General features: G+C 38.8%; 1 protein-coding gene across 3 annotated transcripts in view; it reads right to left on the reverse strand.

Moving 5' to 3' along the window:
• N4bp2l2 (NEDD4 binding protein 2 like 2) overlaps nucleotides 1–23,596 on the reverse strand; it is a 62,352-nt gene extending 38,756 nt beyond the window's left edge. The window contains exons 1-6 of one of the 3 annotated variants that reach the window (XM_032886849.1): nucleotides 23,316–23,596; nucleotides 19,995–21,226; nucleotides 9,534–9,658; nucleotides 6,331–6,419; nucleotides 5,882–5,958; nucleotides 2,546–2,692 (exon numbers count right to left, since the gene is read on the reverse strand). In XM_032886849.1, the coding sequence (XP_032742740.1) occupies nucleotides 2,546–2,692; nucleotides 5,882–5,958; nucleotides 6,331–6,419; nucleotides 9,534–9,658; nucleotides 19,995–21,226 (1,670 nt within the window). In that variant the 5' untranslated portion in view covers nucleotides 23,316–23,596. The other 2 variants (XM_032886850.1, XM_032886851.1) reach the window with 2 other exon arrangements.
• Between the last annotated feature and the right edge of the window lie 255 nt (nucleotides 23,597–23,851).

Raw genomic sequence — 23,851 nt, forward strand, 5'->3', positions numbered from 1 at the left:
AGGGTCTTAAAGAATACTGACTTTCCTGCTTTAAACAGAATTAGCAATTTTAAAAATTAAACAGAAATGATCAATGCTCTCTGAATGATTTTGTTTTCTGTTTGGGGGGGGGGGACGACAAAGTCTCACTACTCTAGCTGTCCTAGACTTGCTCTGAAGACCAGGCTGGCCTCAAACTCAAGAGATCGGTCTGCTTCTTTGCCTCCTGAATTGAATATTAATCAGAAATACAAGGAAATAAATCTGTCAAAAAAAAATCTAGGAACTTACTTATTCATAATCTGTATCTTGCAAAGGCAAGCCTCTATCCTGTCAAAGATGGCTGGCTAACTAAGAGCTCATTATTCAAAAAGCACTAGATTAAGCTGGGTATGGTGGTTGTAAACCTTTAATGCTAGCACTTGGGAGACAGAGACAGGTAGATCTCTGAGTTTGAGGGTAGCCTGATCTACAAAGTGAGTTCAGGACAGCTAGGGCCACACAGAGAAACCCTGTCTCAAGAAACCAAACTAACTATACCAAAACAAAGCAAAGACCAACCACATACTGGATTATTAGCACTCTGAAATGAAGCCTTTAAATCATGTGTGCATGGACAAGTCTGCACATGAGTACAGGTCCATGACAGGCGAGAGGTACTGGGATTCCATGGAACTGGAGTTACAAGGCGTTCTGAGCTACCTCATGTGGGTGCTGGGAATCAAACTTGAGTCCTTTGGAAGAGCACTTGCTCTTAACCACTGAGCCATGTCTCCAGTCCTAAATAAAGTTTCTTAAAGACACAGCATATCTAACAGTTGTTTTACCTATCCCTAAGCTTAATTTTTTAGTATGACTTTCAAACTGTGCCAATCTAAATAATATACTAGAAAACACACATCTAAATTAAGAAGCAATCTTATGTTAAAAAGATGTATAACCTATAACGTATATATGCATATATACCTACACCTACACATGAACATGTGTCAGCATATCTTTACTGTGTGTTTAGTTAAAGATGAACAAACGCATACAAACATTCATGTGCTAAACAAGGTAAATGGCATAAGTTGGGCTCTACTCAAATATGAGCAGCGCAGAGCAATGCAGGTAAACACAGTCACAGCAGCTTAGTGAAAAGACCTGGCCTGCAATGCTACATTCTCAGTCTCACGACTTGAAAAAAAAAATCAGCAAAATGTTTTAAAATAACACACAAAAATTACACAATTTAAGATAGGCTATTTAGAAAAAAGGTTGAAAGTGGTAAAATATTAATATGCAAAGCATACACAGGATCAGGATAAATTAACTTGAAATCACCTTGCAATTAACTAGGCTTTTTCTTAAGAAAATAAAGCAGAGATGTAAGATTTTCTGCACAACACTGGAAACAAAGGTACTGTAGTAAGAGTCGGGGGAATCTCTCTCCTGGACTACTCCCTAGGAACAGATGAGGCAAAGCTGTGCCTGAGGCTGGAAATGAATTACAGCTAAGTCTTTAAGAATAAAGTAAAGAATATAATCTGGGGAGGGGAGCTGCTCAGTGAAAGAAACAGAACTGGCTTCACAGTGAGAACTAGAACCAGAGGAAACACACCTCACAGGACAATGCTCTTTGCCAGCACTAACAACTGTCCAAAATATTTTTATATCAGAATTATATTACATCAAATTGAACAACAACAATACTAAACTGCACCATTATCAGAACTGCCTGCCAGGTTTTTAAACTATATGACCTGACTTGCCTCTGTTGGCCTTCTACAGATCCAACTAGAAAGTAGGGAATGGTCTATGGATGACAGATGCTGTCACTGGATTAGATGAACCTAGAGAACAGAGAACCTCCCAACTGTGCTCCCCAGGAGAGGAAGGGGTCTTCACATGCTTTTCTGTGTTGGTCCTACTGAATCCATCCCAACAGAGATGGACATCATATGTAAATAAATGACTCATGAGGTGACTACTATACCCACTGTCTAACACTCGCTGGGAAATTCTGTCTCAACTAAGTTGGAATGCTAATTATGGCTTAGGGCTAATTCTGTCACATTATGAATTAGCTGAAACATAATTCACTGGTATGCCAAATTAAAGGAATCAACTATAAAGTATTTTATAAAATGCTGACATTTCTGTATATTTAGGGTAAAGAAACAAAAATGCTGGGTTTTATAAAAATGTAAAGTATGAATTATTAAAAAAGCAGTTCAACTGTATTGAAAAATAGATAAAGTAGTTTAAAATAGTTTTAGAAAAAAAAATCCTAATTCTTTTTTCATTCTACCAGTCACAATAATCAGAAATATTATCACAAAAGATTATAAAAACATTTAAAATACAATTTTAGGCAATTTTTATTTGTATTTTAGGATCTAAACAACTTGCAGGGAATACCCTTGTGGAGCAACAGAGTGGTTTTATTTGAAGCTATTTGAAAGTCGCGACAGGCTCACTACTGTGTTCTCAAAAGCAGTCAATATGTCAGCCAGAACAGCCAACTTCTCAATAGTCATCTGCGATAGATACTTGACTATGTGAGCCTAGAGAGCCTCCCCACCTCTGGTCCCCCTGGAGAGGAAGGGGTGTTTGTGTGCTTTTCTGTGTTGGTTCCACTGAATTCATCACGATGGAGATGGACATTTGAAATTCATAACGGTCCAACATCTGAGCAATCTTCTTTCGAGACACGCCATGTTTATTCCTCCTACCAAAAAAAAAGGAAAAAGATTTTAAATCTTTTTTTGTCTAATTTTTTAATAAAGTATAGATTTAGAGATTCAACTGTTTTAAATATAAAGTCTAAATGATATTTTATAAACACAAGAAGAAATAATTAGCTTTAGAAGCAGACTCATACTTGCTATTTTAGAGGACGACATTAACTATACCTTCTTACAGAACAGCTCATTGAAAACATTAGGCATATAGCAAAATAAAAGATGTTTTCTAAAATTTGTTCTGTTAAAGAGAAAGAAAGAAAACATGAAGTTGGAGGGTGGGATCTGGGAGAGGGGAGGGGAGGGGAAAGAATACGATCATGCAATTTCTTTAAACATTTTAAAAGAGAAAAATTTTAAATTTTAAAAGAATGATTATGAGATAGTGTTATGGGAGTTACACACACACGCACACACACACACAAATGGATTTCCTAATATTTATCAAAAAATAAAAAAAAATATCAGTTACTTTATGACGCTTTTTAATCTTGTTAATTATTATTGGGTTTTTGAGGCAGCTCTGTTGTTGTTGTTGTTGTTGTTGTTGTTACAGGTTTTTTTGAGACAGGTCTCAGTATTAGCTTGGCTGTCCGAGAACTTACTGTGTAGACAAGAGACCTGCATCCAGCTGTCTGTGTCTGTCAAGCGCTGGGATTGAAGGTGTGCACCAGCTTTCCCCACTTCCCAGCTTTTCCTGCTTTATTTAAGACTTTTCTATTACTAGAACCTTCTTATTAGGAGTAAGCACGATGCTGATTGAAAGATTAGGTACAAATAATACGTAATATATGATCTCATATTTACACATGTTCATGTAAGCTGGAAAAGGGCAAAATTAAACCATAATATCAAGGCAAAAATTACAAGGTAAAGTTTCCAGAAAATGTAAGCAGTAAGAGATTACCAGGTCTTCCCCCAGAACTGGATTTGACAATGTTCTGAGAGAACAGTTGTGTTGTCATATGGAGGTGACGGCTGAGCATGTGTCACATTCAGCTTTGGACTCTCTATGGCCTGGATTACAGGCATGGGGCACTAAGCCTAGCTCTTCCTGTAACTTTATGTGAGTTCTGGACAAAAAAGTCATGTACTCTTATAGTTTCTTACTACATGACTGACCTTGAGACAACACATAGGAGCAGGCTTTCTCTATTTGTAGCATTGTTCCTGCTTTACTAGCTATTTTTTTCTAGAAATAGGCCATAAATGCATCTAACTTTTCTAATCTAATTTTGTTTTATTTGAGACAGGGTTTCTCTGTGTAGCCTTGGCTGTCCTAGAACTCACCCTGTAGACCTGGGTGCTGGGATAAGACAGGCCTGTGCCACCACACCTGCTCCTAATCTGATGTTTTACAATCAAAGGTGTAAGAGCAACCACAGAGACGGAAGGGCAAAATAAAGAGATACAAGGTTAAAAATCGACAGGAAATGGAATAGGGGAATTTGTCAATGGGAGATCACCAGCTCAGCATGCTTGAAACCCTAGGTTCAATCCCAAACACAACAACTGAAATATGATTTTAAAAAATTGGTAAAATATGATTAAATCTACAAGGGCCAAAATCAGCTATTTGACTTTATTCAATTCTTCCAAAATTCAAACTATCATATCAGTTAAAATAAAGTGGCTGCTAATTTATATGAAGAAATTATTGTGCTAGGCATGGTGGCTCACATCTTCATACTTGAAAGGATGGAGCAGGCGGATCTCTGAGTTTGAGGCCTTCCTGATCTACACAGTGAGGTCCAAGACAGCTAGAACTAAAGAGTAAAAACCCATTTCAAAACAAAACAAAACAACAAAACAACCAAAACTCTAATGACTACAGTCTATCAAACATAAATGAAGCCATAATTATAGGACAGTGTAATCACCCAGTCATTTGCATGCCATGATTCAACTGTCTTTAGTTTAAATCTCCATCTCTTCTACTTCCAGTGCAGTACACAGTTGGTATGCAAATAGTGCCCACCAGGTATCATCATCAGCTCACAGCACACCAGTCACCAGGAGAGCAGTTAAAGGAATGGAAGATGGAGAAACACTTGGGCTCCACACACAGAACAAGAGCCTGAAAGCTAAGACACAGTTTATGGCAGAATGTGTGCTTGATGTGCATAGAGGAGGGCTCTATAAACACTAGCAGAAAATAAAAAATAGCATTTTGAAGCAAGATGGGGCAAACTTCGATGGAAGATAAAGAGTGAAAAGGACAGTTTAAAAAGAGGACTGACATTTCTACAGTTCTATGAATACACTAAAAATCACTGAATTGTATACTTTATTTAATGGGGAAGTTGTAAGGTATATGAACTATACTTCAATAAAATTGGTACTGAAGAGGAAGGGAGTCAGAGCAGGGAAAGGAAAGAGTGAGGAGACAGGCAGTGGCGTGAAGGGAAGGGTACTGCAAGCACAGCCGAGAGCGAGGCTCCAAGTCCGGAGTCCACAGTCTCTCCCGGGCCTCTCGTTCTGAAATCTACAGGGATCTGAAGCACGCTTGCCTAGCATGCATGAAACTCTGGGCTTACTTCACTAAATATGATATAAAAACAAAACCTCTCAACAGCCCAGAAACAAAACTCATAAACCCTTTGTTTTCTTGGGCAGAAAATAACCTATTTACAGAAACTAGAACATCCAGACTCTTACTTAACAGGATTGGTCATAATTTGCAGCAGAAATGTTAAGATGTCTGAAACAGCATATTGCCCCCAATTCTGATGAGTAAAGACAAGTTAAACACACCACATTACCATTCCAGAAGGAAACTGTGTGGCAACCCCCACACGCTGGGCTGCCAAGGCTCTGGCACAGAATTATGGGAAGATGGAAAAGCCAGAGCAAGATGAAAACACAAGGCACAAAGGCGACGGAGGGGCCCACCAGGGGACATGATGGTGAAGGGATGATGGCAAGGCCCTAATGTCACATAGTCAGTCAATAAGCTTATCTAAAGAATTTATATTAAGAAAAAACCAAGCACACTTAGCAAAAGATAACTGGTAAACTTTGACAAGGCAAAGCTCTTCAAAAACTTGCTCCTCTTAAAAAAATAAATAGTCCCTGGTCCCAACTGGCAAAGACGACAAGCAAGGGCAGAGAGAACCTAACCATGCAAAGATAAATCAAAGAAACAAGATAAGGATTCAATAAAATAAGGCTCTTACTTTTCTAATTCTTCAGGGTCAAACTTCCACCAAGTTTCCGGTTCATGAAACTCTACTCTGTATCCTTTTCCTATGGCCTACACAGGGGAGGGGAGACAAAACCCAGAGAACAATCTTAAGGAAAAGAAGGCACACAGATACAAGTTTCATCTGACAACAAGAAGGCTGTGCAACCAAGAAAGATGCTTCTTGGTAAATGTTAGGGCTATATAACTGGACAACTTCCAATTACTATCTTCAGGTCCAGGAGTAACTAAGGAGAGGAGCACATTCAATCATCATGAACACCATTCTCTCTCTCTTTTTAAGAGACTATAAAACTCAACAAACTTATTTAGAAAGCCAAGGGGAAATAAAATAGCTTGATGATAAAGATCACAGACTAACCTAGTTTTCAGAATATGGAAATCTGTTAAGAATAAATAACAACTCACATGTCTATTACTTACCATTTCCACATAGGGTTTCATTTCCCAGGCTTGTGTATTAGTGTTGTCTATGATAACTGGAGATCTCCCCTGATCGATAGCTTGTTTTGCTGAAATAAAAGCATATAAAAAAAAACCTGTAGCATCTCTTTAATTAGTGCCATGAAATACAAGACATGCCAGGTATATTCTTTGGACTAGATGTTGGTTTTAACAAACAAACCAACAAACCACAAAAACCATCTTGGACCATTTTGTTCACTTAACAGCTACTGAAGCTTTCAGTCGAGATGTAATAACCTCAATCAATCAATCTCTCTCTCTTTTAAAAAGATTTATTTCACGTATATGAGTACAGTGTCTCTGTATTCAGGCACACCAGAAGAGGGCATCAGATCTCATTACAGTTGGTTGTGAGCCACCATGTGGTTGCTGGGAATTGAACTCAGGACCTCTGGAAGAGCAGTCAGTGCTCTTAACTGCTGAGCCATCTCTCTAGCCCCTAGACCTAATCTCATTAACAGGAAATATAGGTGATAAAGACACAGAAAGCAAAAATTAACTTACATAGAAAAAATTTTCCTTTTTTTTTTTTTTTTTTCCCCGGAGCTGGGGACCGAACCCAGGGCCTTGCGCTTCCTAGGCAGGCGCTCTACCACTGAGCTAAATCCCCAACCCCAAAAAATTTTCAAATGAAAAGTGTAACACTGAAAAGCAATAAAGCACGAATAGGTCAGAGTGGTAGGCATTTCTGTAAAATAAATGATGTGCGAGAGATGGCTCGATAGAGAAGCAGGACAATGGTGCACATCTGTTGTCCCAGAACTCTACAGCAAGACAAAGGCAGAGACAGAAAAACAGACCTAGACCTTACAGTGCAGCCAGCCTGGACTACAGAACACACCAACAGAAACAAGAGGACCCTAGTCATAACAAGATGCAAAGTGAGAATCACTCCTGAAAAGTGTTCTCTGATCTTCACACAGACTGGGCTCATGTGTTCCTGCCCTCATACATACATGCATGCATATATACATACATGCATGCATGCATACACGAAGACACACATAATAAATACAAATGAAAAAGGATTTAAGTGATGCATTTGAAATGCTAGTGTAAAAGAAAGACATTATTCACAAGTAAAACTTCATCTATTAAGTAGCTCGATACCATGTGATTTCTTAGGATCATGATTCTCGAATGTGACTGAGGAGAATGCAGCATTTAAAAATAAAAGATTTATTTATTTATTATGAATGTTAGTACACTGCCATTCTCTTCAGACACACCAGAAGAGGGCATCAAATCCCATCACAGATAGTTGTGAGCTACCATGTGGTTGCTGGGAATTGAACTCAGGACCTCTGGAAGAGCAGTCAGTGCTCTTAACTGCTGAGCCATCTCTCCAGCCCTAGAATGCAACTTTAAGTCTAAACTCTATCACTCTGTACCAACACCATCTCTTGACTATGAGGGGAGAAGCATTGTTATAGTGATTTGTTAATTGACAGCAGTGTTTGTATACCTCAGGGATATCAGATAAAAAACCATTAACTTCAGAAAAATTATAAAAGCTTAACGCAAAGACAGAATTTTCTTGATATTCAGGACCCAGACCACTAAATTCAACATAACGTACAGTCCACATGTGGCTCAGTGCCGCCATGACTTGTGGCTCAGTACAAAATTGTAAACTCATCTGAAATACCATGAGGCTTACTTTTTGTAAAATAATAATAATCATACATACATACATACATATACACACAGTTCTCAAGAGTGAACGCTGTAGAGGACAGGGGTGTGTTGCAATGTCAAAGGATTGGATGCACCTGTTTACAAAGGAAGGAGGAAATGCCCCTCACTGGCTCACCAGTTTGAATAATCAATCCCTAGATGGTAGTAACACTGTTTGAAAGGGCCAAAGTAAGTACCTTTAAGAGGTGGGGCATGGCTAGAAGAAATGGGTCATTGGAGGTGAGCTTTTGAGGTTTGACAGTCCAACTCCTTTCTATACCAGTCCTGTACGATGCACCACATTCCTGTTATGCCTTGCCTCCCGTGTATCCCTTCTTAAACCTTAAGTTGCTTTTTGCTGTCTATTGGGTCTCAGCAAAAAGGAAGCACTTAATACAGATGTTTAGGGCAGGCATATTTTAAAGACTAGTTTGCCTTACTTACTGAGCCATCTTGTCAACTTAAATGTAGGTTTTTTAAACATAACTTATAGTACATATGTTTTTTAGTTCTAGATCTGCACATTATAATCATTTAGAAAATTAAAAACAAACAACTTAGAGCAAGGCGGATGGCTTAGATGTTAAGAGCACTGGCTGCCCCTCTAGAGGACGTAGGTTCAATTCCCTGCACCCACAGCTCTCTATTGTGGTATACCTACTGGCTCAAAAATTGTCTGTAACTCCAGTACCAGGGATCTACAGCCAGATAAAATGTCTATAGACATAAAATATTTAAAATGAAAACATTTTTAAAGGACCAGAGCTGCTTGGGCAGTGGTGGTGCACACCTTTGATCCCAGCACTCAGTAGGCAGAGGTAGGTGAGTTCTAGGCCAGCCTAGTCTACAGAGCAAGTTCCAAGACAGCCAGAGCTACACAGAAACAAAAACAAAACAAAAAATTTTAATTGAAAAAGTTTAAAGATCACAGCTTTTGGGTCTCATTCTAAATCAAACTGAAGTAGCATCTTCAGTCTGAGTCCAAGGAGTCTGCAATTTTTTTAAGGGGGAGGGAGGGAAGGAGGGAGGGAAATCCCTCACCTGATACAAGTGGGCTGTCAGGATTAAAATCACACTCATGGTATAAAGAAACTGATCCCTGTTTTCTAAAATAAATTATCAGATAGGGTTCTTTTAGTATCAACCTGTATAGCAAAACTAAAATCGGTATTTTTATTAAGATTTAAAGACATCAGCATTATTCAGGGTAGAAATAACTTTTACACTACAAAACAAAGGTATCAGAGTCCTTGGAATTATCCCTAAGGTGTAGAAGAAAACAGCCTACTGAAATTCACAATCTTACAATCTTGACCAGAGAAGGCGAACAATCATTACCATGTCTTACATAAGAAGAAATTAGGACTCCAATCTGTTAACAGTTTGTCAAAGCCATTCAGCTGCTAAAAGTGTAAGGCAGAAATAAAACCTAGATACGACTTGTAGTTAATACTCCATCCCAGGAGCCTTGGCCCAAAACAAACCTCTGTTCTGGTTCCAGTCATGGGCATCACCAAGCTGATTAACATTGTACCTGTACCCATCTTGATGATGAAAGTAGTCATCAGTGCTGAACACGATGCCATCACGACTCTGACCAAGCAGAATTCTGTTAACAAAAGAAATCATAAGATCTAAAACCAGACAAAGGAACCACGGGACAAACAAATTAGCAATGGAATCTTGGCACTGACTCCTTAAGGTTCTGTGGCAGAGCAGCATAGGAACCCATGATTTCAGACTGTTCAGATTTTAAACATCACTTCATATTTCACTCTATCCAACCACAGAAATGAAAACTAATCCAGCATTTGATTGTAATTTTAGAACAGCACGCATTGCTTTCCAATAACATCAGTTAACAACTATGCCTGCTTTAGCTTTCTGTGAACTGGTATTAAGAATAAGTAACCTAAAGACCAAGTAAGATTAAGGACGCCATCCATCTGGGAAAATGTATTTGACCAAAGACAGCTTTCAAACTCATTCCCATTAAACACAAACATACAGACTCACATGTGAGAGTAATAAAGAGCCCAAGACATAAGACTGAAGGGCTGGAGAGATGGCTCAGTGGTTAAGAACACTGACTGCTCTTCCAGAGCTCAATTCCCAGCAATCACATGATGGCTCACAACCATCTGTAATGAAATCTGATGCCCTCTTCTGGTGTGTCTGAAAACAGTTAGAGTGTACTCATATAAATAAATGAATGAATGAATGAACAAACAATCTATCTTAAAAAAAAAAAAAAGACTAAAAACAACCTATGATTCTCTGAAGTATAACACTAAATTTAGATTGTTACATGAAATTAATCACTGAATACTAAATAAAGTTTCCTCAGATCATGTCAGTTAACAAGTAAGCTCTGCCTGGAAAATAAAGACAAAAAATGGTAGCATTTTACAGTAATAATTAGTAAGCAGGAAATATGAACAGAAAGACAAACAATGGAATTTGAAAAGAATCCAGAATCCCAAACCATCAGTTCCAACTGAAGCTTCTAGTTATTCAATCACAGTATTATTCCACAAACAGACAAACAGCAAAAGAAAATCAAATACACTATACTTACCTCGGCCTGTACAAGTAATTTACACTATGTAAACTCAAAGGAAAGAGTGTTTCTCTTGAAATTATAATTGTTCCCTGGTATTAGCAAGGGAGATCCTTCAGATACCAAAATCTGCTGATGCTTAAGCCTTGTATATACAATTGTGTGGTATTTGCACACCACCTATACACACCTTCCATGTGCTTTAAATAACTTCTGGATGATTCAACAGTACCTAAAACAATGTAAATAACCTTATACCAAGCATTGCTTAAGGAATGATGAGGAGAGAGAAATCTAAAGCAGAAACTTCTCACTATCAAGAGGATCTCCACAATCAGAGACACTGGGCGTGTCCTGAGAAAGGGAAAACACAGAAAGATAAGGATTTGGATCCAACAAAAGTATTTTGCAGTTTCACGCCTCCCTCTCAACTGTTCAGCAACCAGGAAATGTGAGGATGTGCAGGAGGGGTAGACAGTGGAGAAGCAGCTTGAGATTAAGACAAGCAGGTCCTGGGGTGAGTCAAGAGCACTTCCTAAAAGAAGGCAGGACATCAACTGTTAACAGGACAAATGCCACTCTCCTCTCCACAGCCTATAAAATGTTGTGATAGATACAAATGTCTCAAAATAGGCAAACATAATTCTAGTTACAGGATTATAATGTATTACATTATTTTAGAGCAAATTATACTAATCACACTAAATGAAAATGAATGTTTGGTTGTCTTGTGTACTTCTTTGGGAGAAATGGAGAAATGGAACTGGATTTTTTTTTTTTTGGAAAAGACTAAGGAAGGAAACCAGTTGGGGTGGGGTCAAGGAGTGAAAATTTACATATAAAATGCTACAATGGCATTGGTTAGTTTGTATAATAGCCTAGTTTCAAAAATCCATGGAAGATAAAATTTTAAGTATTTTGTGAATGGAAAAAAAATAAAGGTTGGGGCTAGAGAGATGGCTCAGTGGTTAAGAACACTGACTCCTCTTTCAGAAGTTTCTGGTTTGATTCCTAGCACTCATGTCAACCATGTTTAACTCCAGTTTCAGGGGATCCAATGTTTCTTTCTGACCTAAGGACACCAGGCACGCACATGCAGGCAAAACACTTAACAAAAAATTTTTTAAAAATCTAAAAAGTTTTTTAAAAATTAAAATGTCATAATAATAGCATTTAAAACCAGAGCTCAATCACTCAAAAATATATTTTTTTTCTTTTTTTTTTTTCTTTTTTTGGAGCTGGGGACCGAACCCAGGGCCTTGCGCTCGCTAGGCAAGTGCTCTTCCGCTGAGCTAAATCCCCAACCCCAAAAATATATTTTGATTATGACTAACCACATAACTAATTATATTCAACAATACCAGAATCTAGATTGTCATTCTAGATTCATGCTTTTATTTGGTTCTATAACCTATTAACAGATGGTTTTTAAGATACTAATAAAAACATGAACAAATCTCCATCAAGAACTTCTTAAATATATAAATAATGAGCAAAAGTTGAGCCTGATGAGACATTTTCTTCCCAGACAGCATGAAGTGTACATGGATCCTTTTCAAACTCAACAACCATCTTAGGTTATGAAGATTTAATTCAGGAAATTCAATTAGCACTTATCAATCTAGGGAGATGGGAATACCATACTAAGCATGTGAACCAGAAATAATAACATCAGTATTTTAGAAATCCTTACACTCAGAATTATCTCCAGTCAGGTATTCTAAATAAATTCTCAGAATGTTAATATTCTGGACTAATTAAACACTATTAGTGGCCATTTAAATCACACTTTGTCAAGAGTCATCTTTATATGTCTCACATATATCTAGTCAATATCATTCAATTCTCAAAACACTGATAGTCTGGCATTAAACAAGCCCAGCACAGAAAGTAATAATAAAAGCTCAAACATCAGAGTTCAATACGTAGCAGCAGGTAAGGTTTTCTAAGTGGATTTGGTTACCAGCTTCTAAGGTGGATCACTAACTTCCAGGTGAGCCATGGGGCCTACATAGTTCTAGAGTTCTAGGCCGGACAAGGCTACCATCTCAAACGACCAAAACACTCAAGTCAGTGGCTCTTAACTTTAAAACCCCCAACCATAAAATTACTTTGTTACTACTTCATAACTGTAATTTATAAATCATAATGTAACTATCTGATATGTGACCCTGTGGAAGTTCACCCCATAGGTTGAGCACCACTGATGCTGAACCTGACACAGGTGAAACCCTGGAAGAGGAGTATTGACCCAGGTGCTGATGGCTATCTACTTAATACTTGTCGGATAAGAATAAAGAACTATAAGACCACAGACAAGTATTTCTATTGAGTTCAATAAAGACCATTCTCTCCCAAAGGAAGTTAGGGGGAAAAAAAACAGAAAAAAAGTCACTTTCAAACAGTGCTTTACTGTAACCAATGATCTGAAAACAACCATTAATTTATCATCTCGTAGCTTCGAAAATCAGCAGTTTCACTGCAAGAAGTGGCCAGGCCCGTCTTCTTTCTCCAAGCTTTAGGGAGCTGCCTTGTCTTTTCTCGTTTCTGCAGGTTAGACATAGTATCTTGGTTTGTGGGGCCTTTGGCCCTTAGTACAAACTGGGCAAAGTGGAGTCTCCACTCTGACTTCTGCTTGTCTGTGACCTTCCTTCCTGCCACATTCAAATTAAGAAGCTTTGTGATTACACCAGGCTCACACAGGATAATCACGTCACCTCAAATATTTAACCTCAAGTCCCTTTACCTCAGAAGGTAACATGCACAGCACTCACAGTAAATGTTTTAAATTAAAATGTCAACATTAAAAGTTGTTTTCTAGGGCTGGAGAGATGGCTCAGTGGTTAAGAGCACCCGACTACTCTTCAGAGGTCCTGAGTTCAATTCCCAGCAAACACATGGTGGCTCACAACCATCTGTAGAGAGATCCGATGCCCTCTTCTGGCGCATCTGAAGACAGCTACAGTGTACTTATATATAATAAATGAATAAATCTTTAAAACAAACAAAAAAAAAGTTGTTTTCTAAAGTTCTTTCATCTTTTTATATCCTGGATTGTAAATAATCAGGGATTTTTTAGCAACTCTTTACTCTCTAGCCACATTTATTTTGTGTTTTTGGGGGGCAGGGGTTGGATGGGGTGGAGGGAGATGGGGACATAACATGTGGGTTCCAGGGATCAAATTCTGGTCATCAGGTTGACAGCACTGAGACATCTTGCTAGCCCAGATTACCATATTTCCTCAATCCTTAACTTTTTCCCTAGATTTTCTTTTTTAACCTTGGTCCATTATCCATCTAGAAGTCATTTTTGAATGTCATTACAATAGAAGGTAGAATTTTAAATATTTTTTTTTTATAAATCTGTTAAATATACCATTACTGAACATTTTCCTAACTGTGCTAAAATACCAGTAACTAATAGCATTTACATTGTACTGGGCATTTTAAGGAATCCACAGATTATCTAAGTACACACGTGGGAGAGTATGTATAAGGCCTATGTAAATATGATGATGTCCTTAAGTATCAAAGGTGTTTGATACCTGTACAGGAGCCTGCAACAAAATACCAAGAGACAACTGAATAGTCTCTTGCCTCAGAATCCTCAACAAAAGCTACACATGGCAGTACTAATGGGAAATTCACAAGTTTTAGTACACCTTGCACTACACACTGACATCTGGAATGAATGAATGACTGAAGTCATCAGCAAAAATGTCTTGGGCACTTACCATGCTGGAGACAGTATGGTTTTAGGCAAGTTTTGGAATTGCCTCTAAAAGTGCAAAGATCTAGTTCTAGTATTTACCAGGGACATGCTAAGAGATAAGTCTACTAAACCACTGTATATCCTAATTTCTGTAATTATTATTTACCTCCACTGAGGGTCAGAACAAATTACAGCTGTTGTTACCAAGCCTGGTACAACAATACTGAGCAGATTTAAATATAAAATATGGGGCTGGAGAGATGGCTCAGTGGTTAAGAGCACTGACTGCTCTTTCAGAGGTCCTGAGTTCAAATCCCAGCAACCACATGGTGGCTCACAACCATCTGTGTGTCTGAAGACAGCGACAGTGTACTCACATGCATAAAATAAATAAATAAATATTTTTAAATATAAAATATATTATATTCAACACAATTGTTATAATTTACCTTAAAATACTTTAGCACAGATGAGACCATTTGGATAATTAGGCTGTACCCTAGGCAGTTGCATAATCAAAGAAATCATATCCCTTGCTAGTTAAGCCTGGACTATTCTCCAAATGTACAAACTAAAAGCTGTTACAAGTATTTCGACAACCTGCTACCTTTCATAAACACCATAAATTTTGCTTGATGAAATAGACCGCTTATTTTTTTCTTTTTTTTTTTTTGGTTCTTTTTTGGAGCTGGGGACCCAACCCAGGGCCTTGCGCTTCCCTAGGCAAGCGCCTACCACTGAGCTAAATCCCCAACCCTAGACCGCTTATTTCTGAAAATACCCTCACAAGTGAAAAGCAGAGTAAAAGAACTTCAATTAGATAAAGTATTTTTTTTTTTTTTTTTCCGAGCTGGGGACCGAACCTAGGGCCTTACGCTCCTAGGCAAGCGCCTACCACTGAGCTAAATCCCCAACCCCAGATAAAAGTATTTTAACTATCCCTCTTCCTTGCACAATTTAACAACAACTTTGGATCTATACTCTACCTGTCTAGAAATAACACCCAAGGCCTGGTCTTTAAATGGTTCTACATCCAAATAATGGATCAGAGCACTCTGTTTACCTAAGGACAACTATAATGGTAACAGAATTCTAATCAAATATCCTTGAATCCTGTGCCTCAGATGAATCTGTCAAAGTGTTGTTAGGTAGCCTGGAAGGGCAACCCCCACTCTACCACACTTACAAAGGTTATAAGAAATGTGTTTCTCCTTTGCTTAGTTCTAAGTATCGAAAGCCAGCATCTGTGTTGGAATTCAGTCTAAAACTTTCACTAAAAGCTAGTTGCAAGCCAAGTGTAGTGATTTATGCCTGTAATCCCAGAGTACTAAAGAGCTTCCTAAGTTTGAGGCCAGCCTCTACTACATGGCAAATTTGAAGTTAGCCTGAGATTTCTTGGAAGATTCTATCTCAAAAAAACAAGGGCTAGCTAGGGATAAAGCTCAGTGGTAGAATGTTTGCACAGTGTGCTTAAGGCTCAGGTCTATCCCTAAGTATCCCTCCCCATCAAGATCAAGTAAAAGTAGGAGTAGTAATCAATAATATTTACCCCCCAAATCAAGCAATAATAATAATAATAAACAAGCAGGTGGTAGAGTTGCAGAAACAAGTAACCTTTGCCTTCTTATAACCAAAATGGCTTAGATCAGCCATCAATAAATGAAAAGATAATACTGTCTTGTGTAGCTGATACTGAACACGAAGTAGAAAAGTTTAGTAAAGGGTATATAAACTTAGAAATTACTAAGAACACAAAGATAAATAAAACCCTCAAAAAGTTAGTGTCCTGTCTGCAATGCCAACAGTTGGGAAGCGAGAGCACCATAGGGCATGAGTTCCAGAGCTCCTTACTCACAGTGGGACTACACAGTAAGTTCCAGACTACCTCAGGCTACCATACTGAGACACTGTCTCAAAATGAAGAAACAAACAAAAGGCATTTAAAACAACCTTCAAATAAGCCACTGTATCAGCAGCAGGAGTGAACAGTGCTAAAGGGATGGAGATGGTGAAATAAAGACTACTAGGAATGGGACTCACTATATCACACTGAAACTAATTTAAATTTCCAAATCTGCAGGGCTCTTATCTAACAATTCTTCATTCTTTTCTTCAGACTTGTTTCTGAAGTTAATACTTCTATGAAAATATTTCTTACCAGAAGGTTTTACACTCTGTGCCAAACAATCCAAGGATTAGTGATTTAAACATAAAGGGAGGGGTTGGGGATTTAGCTCAGTGGTAGAGCGCTTGCCAAGGAAGCGCAAGGCCCTGGGTTCGGTCCCCAACTCCGAAAAAAAAAAAAAAAAAAAAAAAAAAAAAAAACCAAAAAAACATAAAGGGGTCAAGCCAGATAAGGTGGCATACACCTTTAATCTTGGGATGTAGAGACAGGCAGATTTCTGTGACTTTGAACTAGTTTAGTCTACATAGTGAGTTCCAGGACAGCCAGGGCTACATAGAGACAATGTCTCAAACAAAACAAAACAAAACAAACAAAACAAACAAAAAAAACACACACAAACAAACAAACAACACCCCCCCCCCAAAGAAATCAACCACCAATCTCTGTTCTAAGTAGCCTGAGGTAGTCTAGGACTTACTGTGTAGTCCAGCATGTCCTGACATGTAGTAGATACTAAAAATGAATACAGGGCTACTGAGACTCAAATATAGTAGATAGATGGATAAATAAAAACTTAAAGCCTTTAAAAAATAGAAACACAGGGGAAAATATATTATCATTTTGATCTCATTGCTTCTCAGTGGGGGGGGGGGTCTTAGTTTCTGATAACCTCAACTATTTCCTCTAGGTTTTATTCCTGTAAGAGGAAAGCATAACCCATCTCACCAAGCTTCCAGGTCAGTGTACTCTCCAAATTGAAAATTGTGATACAAATGGCACTTATTAGCATGCATCCATCTTTCCACTCTTTTTCTTAAAAAATATTACTGTCACCGTGATCTTCAGACACACCAGAAGAGGAGGGCATAGGATCCCCTTACAGATGGTTGTGAGCCACCATGTGGTTGCTGGAAATTGAACTCAAGACCTCTGGAAGAACAACTAGTGTTCTTAACCACTGAGCCATCTCTCCATTCTTAAATGTTTGCCTTTTCTCCAATCAAATATACCCATAATTACCTCTACCAAATCTCTCACTACATTTAAGTGTTCTTGGAATTTTACTGAGCTTAATTTCAACATTCTCCAATCTGTTGTTATATTTTTCTATATTCAGTTCTAACTAGTTCTAACTAGTAGACTTACTTTATCCAATTTTCAAAGCTTAACTATTTTCTGGTAGTCAAAATCTAGAACACTGTCTCTTTGTAGAACTTCACTCTTCTGAGTCTTAATTTCATACTCTCTACAAAATCTTTACCTAAATAACATGAATCAAAATACAAAGAAAATTTAAATTGCTTATAATCTAGCTTGAAAATCTGTATTATAAACTGAATGTCTGGTTTTTGTCTAAAGCAGTGGCTCTCAACCTGTGGTGGGTCCCAACCCCTTTAGGGACTGAGTGACCCTTTCACAGGGGTCACCATGACCACTGGAAAATCCAGATACTTACATTACAATTCATAACAGTGGCAAAATTCATTATGAAGTGATAATGAAAATAATTTTATGGCTGGGAGTCATAACATAAGGAACTGTATTAAAGAGTCGCAGCATTAGAAAGGTAGAGAACCACTGTCCCAAAGAAATTTTATTTTCTTTGGACCATTACTAAAGAAATTTCTTTAGAGCATACAAAGGAATTTTATTTCTTTAGACCATATTACAAGTAAATATAAGTTCTTCAGATATTTTTTTACCCAGTGATAACCATTTTAAAACCTTGATTAGCATACATCCTATGTAACTGCAAGAAATTTACAGTTATTTTCCAGTTACACAAATTGTGCTGTACTGTCTTTAAATTGTAAACTAGAAATACGAAATATTTTCTAACACAATAAAAATACTACCAGTTCTGGGGCTGGAGAGATGGCTCAGCGGCTAGGAGCACTAATTGTTCTTCCAGAGGTCCTGAGTTCAATTCCCAGCAACCACATGGTGGCTCACAACCATCTGTAATGGGATCTGGTGACCTTTTCTGGTGTGTATGAAGACAACTACAGTGTACTCATATAAATAAAAATTAATTAAAAAAAAAAAAACACTACCAGTTCTAACTCCACTAATTCAGAGTGCTCAATCCAACACATTTAAAAATTTAAAACTGGTTCTTAAAAAAATAAAATAAAATAAAAATTTAAAACTGCTCAGCGGTTAAGAGCTCTGACTGCTCTTCCAGAGGTCCTGAGTTCAATTCCCAGCAAACACATGGTGGCTCACAACCATCTGTAAGGAAATCTGATGCCCTCTTCTGGTGTGTCTGAAGACATGTAAATAAAAATAAATAAATCTAAAAATTTAAAACTATAGTAACTCAATTTCACAGGGCTAGGGAGACAGCCCAGTGGTTAAGAACACTGGACGCGGGGTTGGGGATTTAGCTCAGTGGTAGAGCGCTTGCCTAGCAAGCGCAAGGCCCTGGGTTTGGTCCCCAGTGCCGAAAAAAGAAAAAAAAAAAACAAAACACTGGACGCTTTTTCTAAGGACCAGGGTTAAATTCCCAGAACTCACATGGTGACTCACAACTGTTTGTTAACTCTAGTTCCAGGAGATCTGATGCATTTTTGGTCTTCAGAAAATGGTGCACAGATGCACATGGAAACAAAACACCCATAAACACAGAATGAAAATGTGTGTGTGTGTGTGTGTGTGTGTGTGTGTAAATCTCTCATAATCAGGCATGAACATGGCATGATGATCAATACACTCAATATTCCTTTCCTTTGGTTATCTTTTTTTTTTTTCAAATTCTAAGAAAATAAACATCCCCTACTCCCCTATTAAAGAAAGCAAACTTGCTCATCAGCAGAAAGTAAAAAGCATCAAGCCCATCCCAGGTGAACTGCGGAATCACGGCTTCCAACAAAAGGGAAGGAAAGAAGCTACAGGCAACAGAGATGCAGTGCCCACAGCAGTAGTGAGGTGCTGTGTGGTGGGCCTTGCTAATCGTGGGATAACTTTGTGGAGCATTTGCATAAACCAGGGCTAAGACCTAGTGTGTTCATGCCTCTGTGACCAGGAATTCAGATGTGGCTGTGATTGTGACCCAGAAGTTCCTTAAGTGATGATCTTGCTCAGAACTATGAATCACAGGGATCACACCATTATCAGAAGAGAACGTTATAATTCAAACCTCTTTGCTGTATTGGATATGGAGTTTGAATATTGTGCTTAAATAATGTATCTTAATTTCAAAAATTTAAAAATAGAACACTTAAAATTATTTATTAAAAAATAAAAGTACCAAAGCCCAGCTTTTCTAGTAGAATCTAGCTGTTTTTGAAGTTATAAAGGCTACTTAAGTAGCACTGCTTTTGTTACTGTTTTAATGTAGCTTACTTTTAAAGCTCTCAAGAGAAACTAAATGTACACCAATTCCTTTTCCACTATTATACATCTCTTAAAGTATTTCCAGTCAGATGTCACTCCCAAATACAACACATAAAAGATTTCCTACAAGAAACACAAAAGCACTTATCAGTGGTAAGTCATTTATTTTTAAGCAATAATAATCTAGTATTCACTCAGGATCCTGTACTTACCGAGACAATGTTGTTTTTCCAGAACCGGGGAGGCCTCGCAGAAGAATAAGTAATTTCTGCAATTTATTTAACCTGTCCTCTTGAAAGCACTGGTTCACAAACCTGTCTGCTTCATTATGCATGTCTATGGAAGGATCTTGCCAGCACTCTCTGATTTCACAGAAACCATTCTTCACACTGTCATCTTGTACACCATAGCCATTTCCAAAGGGGTGGACATTGCCAGGCACATCATAGTTAGCGTACTCATCGTTCTGATCCAAAGTCAAACAGCTCCAGCCGTCCTGATAACTGTCTATGTAACACCCACTCTGCAACCGAGCGTCATCTCGCGCATGGAAAACACTTGGTGGTGGATGTAGTGGGGTACCAAATCTTTGAATATTAAAGTAATTAAAACTGGGCAGAGGATCATGGGGTATGACAAAAGGATGTACTGACTGCCACTCAGGCCTGAAGGAAGGAAATGAAGTATCACAAAATGCAGGTATCAATTGTTCATCACAGGGATAGTCTGGTTCATCTTCCAGGTACGCTTGATAGCCACAGTGTGACTGAAGAACAGTGCTCAGATCTTTACTTTCCCCCTCAGGTTTTAAGGTATTGCAGGCCTGGTCATGAGGAAGAGTCTGTTCCTGGGAAGGTTCTGGTTCCTTACAACTGCCTTGGGAAGCTTCATTTTCATTTTCCAGTTCTTCGATTTCTTTGTAAAACTGCGATAACTCTGTGTCAATCTCCAATTTTTTGGAGTTAAATTTTTGTTTTTCCTCTTGTCTTCTTTTGCTATCTATACTATTGAAAGTAGCTGTCTCATTCTTCCTCTCACGGCATTTCTTTTTTTCAGGGGGTTTGTAAATGGGGCCTATGAATGCTTTACTTGTGCTATAGATTTCATCATCCCTGGCTGGTGCTGAAGGCTTTCCATCCTGCAAAGCTTGTGAACCAATGGGTTCAGTGCCACCCACTTTATCACCAGGCATCTCCTTGTGCAAAGGCTTTAACACATCTGTACTGGTTTTGTCTTCTCCAGGACAAACACGTCTTCTGAAGTTAATGGTGGCCACAGGGAGCCTATTATTTTTAGTTTTCTCTTGGATTCTGTGACTATCAGGTCCACCTCGATGGGGGAAAACACCATCATCTACAGCTGATTTCAACTTTTTATAACATGGTTCCCTTGTTAGTTCTTTTCCAGGTCCCAAAAACTTAGCTTCAATTTCACTATAAGGCATCTGAGGAGTAAAGCATACAATTATTAGGACATATTTCTAAAAATATAAACAGGGTTGGGGGCTCAGTGGTAGTTGGCGGTCCCCAGCGGTCTGAAAAAAAAAAAAAAAAAAAAAGAGTAAAAAATATAAACAAAAGTGTTTTCTTGAGAGGAATTTTAGGATTTTTTTTTTTTTTTTGGGGGGGTTCTTTTTTTCGGAGCTGGGGACCAAACCCAGGGCCTTGCGCTTCCTAGGCAAGTGCTCTACCACTGAGCTAAATCCCCAACCCCGAATTTTAGGATAATCACGTATTTCTTAAATATTTATTTATTTAGTATATACCATACAGCTTTCTGCCTGCCTGTATTCCCACAGGCCAGAAGAGGACACTAGATCTGATTACAGATGGTTGTGAGCCACCATGTGGTTGCTGGGTGTTGAACTCAGGACCTCTGAAGAGCAGACAGTGTTCTTAATCTCGGAGCCATCTCTCCAGCCCATATAATCACGTATTTTAAGTTCTGTTATAATAATTTATGGGAGGAGTCTGAAGTTAGTATCATCTAAAAATATATGTGCACCTCATTTTTTGGAGGTACAGAAGATGAACTTATGATCTCATGCAAGCTAAACAAACACTCTACTACAGAGTTATGGCCTATGTCTTCTTCATGTTGTGAGAGTGTCGAAGTTGACAAGGGTGGCCTTGAATCCACTCTGTAGAATACAGTGAAGCCCTGAACTTTGCATCCTTCTGAGTTGCTGAGATTACAAGCCTATCTTTAACCAATCCACTCTAGAGTTTAGGAACCTAAATTTGGAAACTTAAATCCATATTGTGTGTATTTATATGTGTATGTATAGATACAGAATTGAACATGTGTTTCTAAATTGGCTATGGTACACTGTACCATGAATACCTTCCTGTTTAAAAATCACCATGTCTTTTGGAGTATAAGCTTCAATTTCCAAACTTCAATCATCTCTCTTTAGCATCCAAATACCAGATCAACTAAAATGCAGCCTTGGGGGCCTTTTCCTTTCAAGTAGTGTAAAAGCAGTTCCCAATTGAGTGTAATAATTTGAAAAAAAAAAAAAAAAGTTTTGAGTTTCAGTGACGATACAAATTATGCTCAGGAAAAATAATCAGGAAACTTTAAAAATCAAAACATTCAACTTTTCTAGTAGTTTCTCTAACTTAAAAAGTTCACTTTTCAGGCAGGGTGGTTTATGACTGTAAACACTAGCGTTTGGGAGATGGAGAAAGGAAGATCAGGAGTTTACAACCAGCCTGGACTACACAGTAAGTTCAATTACCCAAGACCCAGTCAATAAACTAACTTAATTAAAATTACACTTCTCTTGACAGGCCATGGTAGCTCAAACCTGTAATGCTGTCAATGGGAGAGTTCCAGTCCAGTATGGGCTGTCTACACAAGTGGCTTCCATAGCAACCTGGTTTAGAGAGACTATGCCTTTAAAAAAAAAAAATCACAACTTCGCTTCTCCTATCTTTTTTTTTTTAACCGTTAAGAAACCAAAAGCTCTCTTTTAGTCAGTACTTCACTCGGCCTGCTCTTGGAAGCAAAACTAAAACCCCACAAAGTAGGGAATAAAGGAGACAGGCCATTAGCAGAGATGAAGGAAGCTCCAACTGTGGAGAAAGCCATTTTCCCGGAAACAGCCCCCACCTCAGCCACATCCTCCCATTTCTTCATTCTAACGTCAGAGATACCGGAGGAAGAGCAGAGGGTGCGCTAACATCGCCAGTACCCTACCTGGGCCCCCAGGCCTCCTGACCCCTAGGCAAGCTGCCAGGACAGAGGCGTCCCAGCTTCTCCGTCCCTAAGGAAAACGTCAAGATCCCTTCTAAGAATCCGGGGAGGCCTCGAAGGCTGAAAGGTTTCTTTTGGGGCTTCCACGCTCACAAATAGAAAGAATCGCGTCAAGCCACCAGTGAAAACTCGGCCGTTCACCTCAGATGAAACCGGAAATACCTCCCTTAACTACACCGGGACGCTTGCTCACCTCAAGCCACAGCTCTGTATGTACTTCCACCACCTTCCTCCCCAAGTCCTCCCCCAAAAAGAACTTCCGCGAATACACGAACCTCTGGGAAGGCGAGAGACCGTCCAAAACGTAGCTACTAAACGGAGCTGGAAAGAGACGCGAGACTGGAGCAGTTCCATACACAAGATGGCCCGCCACCTCTTGGATTACCCATGCAGCACCGCGGCTCACGCCGGGCATTATGGGATTGAAGTCCGGCGTTCCCTGCAATCCTAGTTTATCTCGTGCCACCGAGACTCAGTCTTCCAGAGTCCATTGCATGACGCCTGTGCTATTTTGGCCACAAACGTAGACTCAGTCTTGTTCCCAGTCCTGGAGTTGGGGAAGTTAGTTAAAGAAACACCAACTTTGTAAAGGAAGCGACGTTCTCTGGCGTTCGCGACTAAAGGAAAAGAACAAGAGTGCTTGGCGTCCACAGGTGGATGCGCAAGCCTCTGTGGTGAGTGAACAGTTTTCAGGCTTTTTAAGAGACAAAAGAATCAGACTAGGGGGGGTTGGGGATTTAGCTCAGTGGTAGAGCGCTTGCCTAGTAAGCGCAAGGCCCCGGTTCGGTCCCCAGCTCCCCGAAAAAAAAAA

This window comes from Rattus rattus, chromosome 16 (assembly GCF_011064425.1).
Source record: "Rattus rattus isolate New Zealand chromosome 16, Rrattus_CSIRO_v1, whole genome shotgun sequence".
NCBI classification, from domain to species: Eukaryota; Metazoa; Chordata; class Mammalia; order Rodentia; family Muridae; genus Rattus; species Rattus rattus.